Genomic DNA, 9347 nt, shown 5'->3' with positions numbered 1-9347 from the left:
ATATATACGAGTGTATGTGTGTGTATATATTTATGCATACATACATATGTATGTGTGCGCGTATGTACACACATATATGTATGTATATTTATAGTATATCTACCTATATATATGTATGTAGACAAAATTATGTCTACTTAGACATCTACTCACGTTCATGTACGTTCGAGGAAACAGTCTGTCTGTGTATATGTGTGTTAATGTGCTTGAAAACTTGTGTTAGTTTTTGTGTGTGTATGACTGCGTGAAAGTACGACGTGAATTTGCAAGTAATAAATGGCCAATATTGGTCATGCATCGCTATATGTGTGCGTTTGTGCGTGTGTGTATGTGTGGTGTGTGTGTGTGTGTGTGTGTGTGTGTGTGTGTGTGTGTGTGTGTGTGCATGTGTGTGCATCACTTCGAATATGCAGCATACAGAAAGTGGCTATGTATATTAATACATGGACGTATGAAAATATCCGCGCCTACATGATTATTCGTGCCTTGTTAAGTATACACTAATAACTTTGTTAGATAGTAAAGCAAAAAAGGGCACAAGGTGACATTAAACGAGATGACATGTAGGAGAATGGAAGAGTGAGATATGGGGTAACATTAGCGCCTATGAGAAACGAAAATTTACGCACGTGTTTTTGTGTGAGTGTGTTTGCAGAGGCGTTGAAAGAAGATGATAGATCGAAAGATAGGAAAATTGAGGAAGTGAGAAGAGAATAAGGAAGACAGAGGTATGCAACGGAAGCGTAGTAGAAAGGGAACACGAGAGGTAACCAGAACACACACAGTACCTCGATGTTTACCTCACACTCGCAATTAAACTACACAAAAGTATGAAAAGTATTACGATAAATAAAGAGATTATAATGAGAAATAACCAAAGCAAATGGATATGTGCTCAGAAACGATGAGAGAGGCTGACACAGAGAGGGAGTGGAAAAGAGAGGAAAGGAAAAAACAGTAAAAGATGAGGATTAAGTTCAACCACAATAAGGTCTGTGTTTCTCTTAATTGAGTTGCTAAATGCTAGAACAAGATATGACACGAGAGAACTCGTAAGAGAAAAAGAAATACATATAAAGGATGGGAATATATTATTTTGAAGGAAGAGAAAATTTATGTCAATGGATGAGAATGACAAAACATAACAAAGTACAACAGTTTTCCAGAAAGTCAAACTAGAGACGCTATTACATAAGATTGTTGTTGACCTGCAACTCTAACATTTGATTGAAAGAGGTATTACGAAGATAAATGTTTTAGGATATCAAAGAGGTTTTACTCAGGGAAATAGTGTGTGAGCGTTATGTTTGCCGTCTATTATATTACTGAATGCAATAATGTGTTAACATTTCTTTCCGGTATCTAATGAAGTAATTAACGTACAATTTCCAATTACTTGATACTCTGGCAGTGAAGAAGCATACGGAATGAAAGGAAGAGAGCTTAGACTTTCATCTTACTTTGAAATATCACTACATTATGTGCACAACGTAATATAAAAATGCATAAATACACGCTTGTCTAATTATGCCAATGGTTCTTTAGACGCTCACACAAACAGAGGCACACACATACGCAGATGCACACAAACATATATGAATAGTTACTGATATGTACGTGAAACAAAGAAAATTTACATGTCTGTTCGTGTATATGGATAAGGATAAACATATATGTTTGCAAGTATTTGCACATCAGTGTAAACTGAAACACATTTTCTTCTACGTGCACATGTGTCTTTCTGTTTCTGTTTGTGTTTGTGTGTATGTTGTATTGTGTGTATGTTGCATTGTGTTCTTTTGTGTGTGCGCGTGGTGTGTGTATGTGTGTGTGTGTGCACATGTGTGTGTGTGTGTGCACATGTGTGTGTGTGCACATGAGTGTGTGTGCGTGCCTGTGTGTCGATGGGAAAAATCAGAAACCGGTTGTTTCCACCCCAATTATCTCTTCGGAGATTAGGAGTTGTTAGACATCATAGTCTTAACATTAATGTCATTAATTTGGCAGTTTGGGTGTTGGCATATAGCAGGAACTGACGTCTTCATGACGCCATAGGTTCTACTCCTCATTTCTGTTGTTATGTGTTTCCCAGAGACCTTCGGGTGAAAGGGGGGGGGCTTCGAAGATTTAGCAAGAAAATAACTTCCACAATTAAACTATTTTCTCTGATTATATGGAATAACCTTCTTGTATGCCAACATTCCCTAAATACATTTACTTATAATTATTGCGTTTGGTGAGAAAACTCTTCTATGAGTAACAATGAAAGTTACTATGATGATGATGTGACGCTGAGACAACTGGCGTTACAGATGATAATGCACAAAATTTGTTGTACATCTCCAACAAACCCTGCTGCACCTGTCTAAGCTTAGAATTAATAGCCTACGTAATCAATACAGTGTTGAACTAGTTCTAAGTTATGTATTTAGGACTGCAGTTTAATATCAATAGAACTTCTATTACTTTATCATATTAATATCGTCACGTTAATGATAGTCTTGTAAAAAAATATAATTGTTTCAATTTAAATTAAGCCTGTTATAAATTAATGATTACACAAAGGGCAAGAAACGTAAAACATTACACATTCTATCGAGTTGTCATCCTCTCTAATTTATTTTTGATGATACATTTCTGATTCTTAAATTATATGCTTCTAATTTTCAAATAGTGTTTTAGTCTATGTTGTTAGACGGTTACTTACTTTCAAATTTTTCATTTCAAGTAAAACAAAATATTAACTAGAAATTTCTATACAAAAGCTTGTCAGCTAAATATGAACACACTCCAATAAAACAGGAAGAATTCATTGAAATTCCATGAATAGACGGTAATGGTAAGATTCTCTAAATTACGTGATTGCTAGAAAAGTGACACAGAAATGGTTTTATTTTAATTATAACTTCATCTGTTAGGATAAAAAGTAAATAATCTGCAACACAAATTTTCTATTACTAATGATTCAAACTAGATATTTTATAAAGAACATAATGAAACTTTCATATGGTGTCTAGACATTCTTTGACGCTCTGCTTCGTTGCTATCACAGGTATGGAAATGTTAGCTCATCCGGGTTCGACCAACGGTTACGTCATTTCCAGATATCACCCACATATGTGTGGAGGACCGAGCTATGTCAAGCATCAACACCGCAGCAGGACACATCATGTGGAACCAGATTCCAGTAAGGTGAGAATCAATAATACCGCTACATCTATTCTATATTTTTACTGCTTGTTTTCTGTAATTTTTATATTAAGGTGACCTACATAGTAAATTCTGAACTGACAGAATTGTTAACGCAACACAGGAAATGCTGAGCAGCATTTCCTCTGGAACTTTGGGTTCAGATTTCAAATGGCACCAAGGTTGACTTTGCCGTTCATTCTTTCGGAGTCGATAAAATAAACTTCTGTTGCGTACTTGGGTAGGTGTATTCAACTAGGCTCCTTCCCTAAAATTTCTGGCATTGCGCCTATAGTACAAATGTTTATTATTAACATTATTGAGTGAGAGAGCAGTGCATGCCTTCAAAGTGACACTGAGGTAAAATATACGAAGTTCAGTATGCCCATCATGACTACTCGTCTGAGAAGAGTACACCAGGCACATGCATCACAACCATATGTCCATAATGATCTCAATTCAAGATAAACACCGCACGACCTTGCAGGTGGGGGGGGGGGCAGTTAGAATTTTCTTCTGATCGAGTAGCCCATCCCGCTCAAAAGGTCCCTGAATAAGGTTTGTTTAAGGATGTTGAGCAAAACACCCATGTTTCCAAAGGTGAATTATTCAAATCTCAAAGAATTCCTCTCAACACATGGCTATGATGCTCCCCCACTACTTCTGCTCATGATCAGAGATGCACATATCGTCAGCCACTAAGTGACATGCTCAACAGGTTATGGTCAAGCAACTGACAAACAAATCTGTGGCATTCAGCAAAATATTTGCAGTAGCCCATCTTTTATACCAAGACAAACAATGTACATGATAAAACTTCTAATCAGTTAAGATCAGGAGACATGAGAGACATTGCCTGGTACTGCATCTGGGTATTTATTATTATTATTACTATTATCATTATTATTGTTGTTGTTGTTATTGTTATTTATTATTATTATTATTATTATTATTATTATTATTATTATTATTATTATTATTATTATTATTATTATTATTAATGCGGCAACCTGACAGGATTGTTTGCCACGCCAGATAAAATGCGTACCGGCATTTTATCCATCTTTACGTTCTGAGTCCAAATTCTGCCAAGGGCAACTTTGCCTTTCATCCTTTTGTGGTCGATAAACTAAGTGTCAGTCAAATACTGGGGTCTACGTAATCGACTAAACCTCTCCCCTACAAACAAAATACTGACCCTGTTTAACTTCGCCTCAAATATTGGTCGTATGGTTAGATGCTTGCTTACCAACCACATGGTTCCGGGTCCAGTTCCACTGCATGGCTTTTTCGGCAATTGTCTTCTACTATAGCCTCGGGGCGACCAAAGTCTTGTGAGTGGATTTGGTAGACAGAAACTGAAAGAGGCTCGTCTCATATATACATTGGTATATATCTATGTGTTTGTCCTTGTGTCTGTGTTTGTCCCCTTCTCCATCACTGCCTAACAACCGGTGTTGGTGTTAATATCACTGTAACCTAGCTGTTGGCTAAAAGCGACCGATAGAATAAGTACTAGGCTTTAAAAAATAAGTCCTGGGGTTGATTTGTTCGATTAAAACCCCTCAAGGCGGTGCACCAGCATAGTCGTCGCAATCAAATTAGTGAAACAAGTAAAAGAAAGAATGAAAGAAATATAATCAACTGAATTAATACTGCAAGCGAAGAATTAGAATTCCGTATTGTGTCAACAATAAAGTATAATAGTCATGTAAATAAAACAAAAATAAAATGTTTTCTTTTTTAATTTTTAGTGCGTTTTACAAATACATAATTTTGCATAGTTCGTTCCACTTAGTCTAAGCAATTTTTTGTTATTGATATTTATCAGCAGGACACTCGTTTGATGTATCGCCTGTGATGTTTTTCTATCGTTTTAGATGTTTTTTTAATTGCTCAAGTGTAATCAGATACATAAGTTCCGACAATGACTTTTACAGACTTTAAATTACTCAATGAAAGCAACTTAGTTCAAGTGGATTAAGAAAATATTAATTGGGTCAATTGCAGGCTAATTTAGTCGATAATGAAAGCAACAAAACATCGTTTGTTATCCGCTTGATTCAAAGGTATCGTTTACAAAATATATGTGCAGTAAAGATTTATTTACAGAAGATTTTTCTGTACATCTCTAATAGAGGAAAATACACCAGAACTTTGATAGTCCATAACTCCCTGAAATTGTTTGAATAGTTTCAAAACATTTCATATAATTACATTTTTTGAAGAAAATCTGCACTAAACATGAAATATCGATAATTGTAATTATTGTAACTTTAGCTCAACATGTGAGCGAAATTTTTCCGAAATGTTTTACTTATATCAAGTAACTATCTATTTGCATTAATTTTGATATTCAAAACCGAAAACAGATAAAAACAATTAGCCACAACTGACATGATCCACAGAACGAGTTGACTATTTAACCGATCAATTTATATCTATCTACATACACAATATATATATATATATATAGATAGATAGATAGATAGATGAGATAAATTATTATCAAACAGTCTCATGCATCTTGTGTTTTGCTTTTTAAAAAAAAAGGCGGTGAACAGGCAGAACAGTCAGTGAGTTTGACAAATTTCGTAGCGCGATTTCTCCCGGCTTTTTTTACATTCTGAATTCGACCTTTTCGCAGTTGATAAAATAATTTACAATTAAGCACTGGTGTCGATGGAAATTAGTAACCTTCTCCCGTTAAAAAAGTTCACCTTGTACCAAAATGGGAAACCATTATTTAATAGCAAAGTGGTGATATTATATATATATATATATATATATATATATCCGAATCCAAACTTTGAGACAGTAATCAGAGAAAAGTTATGCGTTATCATATGAATTTCATGAAATATTTTCTTCAAAACTTCTTAAATGTATTTGAGAAACCTTTCGGGAAAAAGTTAATTTACATAAATTATATTGCAAAAATGACTCTCCTTACATCATATTATTTTTCTCTATCATTATATCTAAATCAAGTTAATCCAAACACGTTCTGAATTATTAATAACATATATATCAGTTAACACTGAAAGATTTAGTGCTATAATACATAGTTAAGCATTAGAAAGTGTGTTCTCTGTAAAATTTCGTTACTATTTCGCTTCTGAACGTGATTTAGCAAAATCGAATGCTATTTTCTTTTACTTATTTATAAAACATTATCTGATCTCTATCGACGTTCGAATTATTAGGACTATTGCTCTTTCAAATTTCACTTCGACAAGAATATAAATTAGATCATGGCTTTTGATTGAAAATGAAGACAAACAAATGAATATCCCTAAAACGACTTTGGTTATAGGTCTCGTTCATTAGAGTTTATTCTGTAACTAAACAACATAGAATTTCTTGTCTGATTCTGACTGATATGAAAATATAACAATATCAAAGAAATTAAATATGAGCGATGACCCATGTTTTTCTCACCTCTTTCTATAAAATATGTTTCATTAAATTACCGATCTTTTGTCTTTCACTTGTTTCAGTCACTAGAATGTGGCCATGCTGGGGCAGTCTTTTTTGCCGAACCACTAGTTTACGGGGACGTAAATACGTCAACACCAATGGTCAAGCGGTGGTGCGGGACAAACACCGACACACACACACACACACATATTTATATATACTCTTTTATTCTTTTACTTGTTTCAGTCATTTGACTGCTGCCATGCTGGAGCACCGCCTTTAATCAAACAAATCGACACCAGCACTTATCCTTTGTAAGCCTAGTACTTATTCTATCGGTCCGTTTCACCAAACTGCTAAGTTACGGGGACGTAAACACACCAACATTGTTTGTCAAGCGATGGTGGGGGACAAACAGAGACACACAAATGCGTATATATATATATATATATATATATATATATATATGACAGACTTCTTTCAGTTTCCGTCTACCAAATCTACTCACAAGGATTTGGTCGGTCCTGAGGTATAGCAGGAGACAGCTGCACAAGGTGCCACGCAGTGGAACGGAACCCGAAGCTATGTGGTTGGGAAGGAAGCTTCTTATTTTTTTACTGCCCACAAGGGGCTGCCCACAAGGGGCTGCCCACAAGGGGCTGCCCACAAGGGGCTACACACAGAGGGGACAAACAAGGACAGACAAACGGATTAAGTCGATTATATCGACCCCAGTGCGTAACTGGTACTTATTTAATCGACCCCGAAAGGATGAAAGGCAAAGTCGACCTCGGCGGAATTTGAACTCAGAACATAGCGGCAGACGAAATACCGCTAAGCATTTCGCCCGGCGTGCTAACGTTTCTGCCAGCTCGCCGCCTTACCAGCAAGCTTCTTATCACACAGCTACTCCTGCGCCTACATGCAGAGTATCGGCTTCTCTCAGTTTCCGTCTGCCAAATCTACTCAAAGGCTTTGTGCGACCCGTAGATTTTATAACTATGATGTCAACTTTCGTATTGCTTCTCCTTTTTAAGACAAGTGAAATTGTTGAGATGTTGATGAAAACATGTTATCACACAATTAAAACCCAAACGATATTTTACTTGATGTAAGACGGCGAACTGCCAGAAACTTTAGAACGGCGGGCGAAATGCTTAGCGGCATTTCGTCTGTCTTTACGTTCTGAGTTCAAATTCCGTCGAGGTCAACTTTGCCTTTTATCCTTTCGCGGTCGATATATTAAGTACCAGTTGCATACTGAGGTCGATCTAATCGAGTGGTCCCCTCCCCCCAAATTTCGGGCCTTTTGCCTAGAGTAGAATAGAATATTTTACTTGACGTAGAGAACCTATAAGAGATAAATCTTTGTACTGATTAATCTACCTTGATAACTAAATGTAATTAAATCATTTTTCTCGCGTGATTAACAAGAATCATTGATGATCAGAAAATGGTTTCAGATTTGAAGCACCTTGTAACACTGTATGAGGGAATGTTGCACTCAAATTGTAGAGAAATTACTGTTTTATATAATTATGCTAGCAATTTCATTTCTAATTAATATTAATTTGGTTTTGTTTTTTTGGACGAAAATGTAACGGTAGTTTCTAGCACTTAAGCATGATGCAAGCGAACTAATAGCAACAGTGAATTCAAATGGTTTCGGATACAAAATGAAATCGCAACAGCTTGTCTAGCATTTTAATTATTTCTCTATAGATCTTATCAATAGCATTTGTTTATTTCTGTGAACTAATGCCACGCAACCACGAAGACAAAAAATAAGACTTGGAATTTACTGCCTATTTCAAGATTAGTAATGATTACTGGCGTAGGATATGCGATATGAATTCAACAGAAAATCAGTCTCACGTCGCTAGATCCACACCTTTACTTCAACTAAGGACAACAACCATGGATGTTTCTTTCTTATGGATTAAAAACCGTGGCATTCATTTTTTTTCTATAGCATTAATGATGTTAAAAAGCGTCAGTTTAGACTTGATAGTATTGCAGGGAAAACAATCCCAGATGACCAAGTCTTTCTCTCTCTCTCTTTATAGACATATATCTCGCTTTATCTCTCTGTGTTTCTCTATCACTCTCTCTCTCTCTCTCTCTCTCTCTCTCTCTCTCTCTCTCTCTCTCTCTCTCTCTCTCCCTTTTTCTCTCTTTCTCTCTCTCTCTCTCTCGCTTACTATATCCTACTCGCCAGTAATGTTGAATTTTTAGATAAATTTACTACCAAGAACTGAGGGAGTTCAGTATCTTTTTATATATAAAATCAATCTAAAGAGTCGACTGGGATTTGAACACGTATCGCACAGCATAAAACTGATGAAAGTGGGAATTTAGCGATATCATTAAACTGCATTGCGCTTCAAGTAATGTTTGAAAATAATATTTTAAATAGTTTCAAATAATACTTTAAGTGATGCTTTTTAAAAACTAAAACAATTTGTCAGTATTTAGATGTTCATTTTTGCATGCTCCTGTTCAGACGCATACACACACACGCTCACATATACACACAGAATTATATATTCATGTACATATACAAGCATGTTGGCACTCCGTCGCTTACGACGTCGAGGGTTCCAGTTGATCCGATCAACGGAACAGCCTGCTCGTGAAATTAACGTGCAAGTGGCTGAGCACTCCACAGACACGTGTACCCTTCGCGTAGTTCTCGGGGATATTCAGCGTGACACAGAGTGACAAGGCTGACCCTTTAA

General features: G+C 36.0%; 1 protein-coding gene across 1 annotated transcript in view; it reads left to right on the top strand.

Moving 5' to 3' along the window:
• Positions 1 to 9347, top strand: part of LOC106868399 (peroxisome proliferator-activated receptor gamma) — a 519155-nt gene that overhangs the window by 444630 nt on the left and 65178 nt on the right. Inside the window, exon 4 of the mRNA XM_052972247.1 lies at positions 3053 to 3192. Within this exon, the coding sequence (XP_052828207.1) occupies positions 3053 to 3192 (140 nt within the window). The remainder of the gene's footprint in view (positions 1 to 3052; positions 3193 to 9347) is intronic.

This window comes from Octopus bimaculoides, chromosome 1 (genome assembly GCF_001194135.2).
Source record: "Octopus bimaculoides isolate UCB-OBI-ISO-001 chromosome 1, ASM119413v2, whole genome shotgun sequence".
In the NCBI taxonomy this organism is placed as follows: Eukaryota; Metazoa; Mollusca; class Cephalopoda; order Octopoda; family Octopodidae; genus Octopus; species Octopus bimaculoides.
Note: the sequence above shows the minus strand (reverse complement) of the source record. Positions and strands in the feature narration are given on the sequence as shown.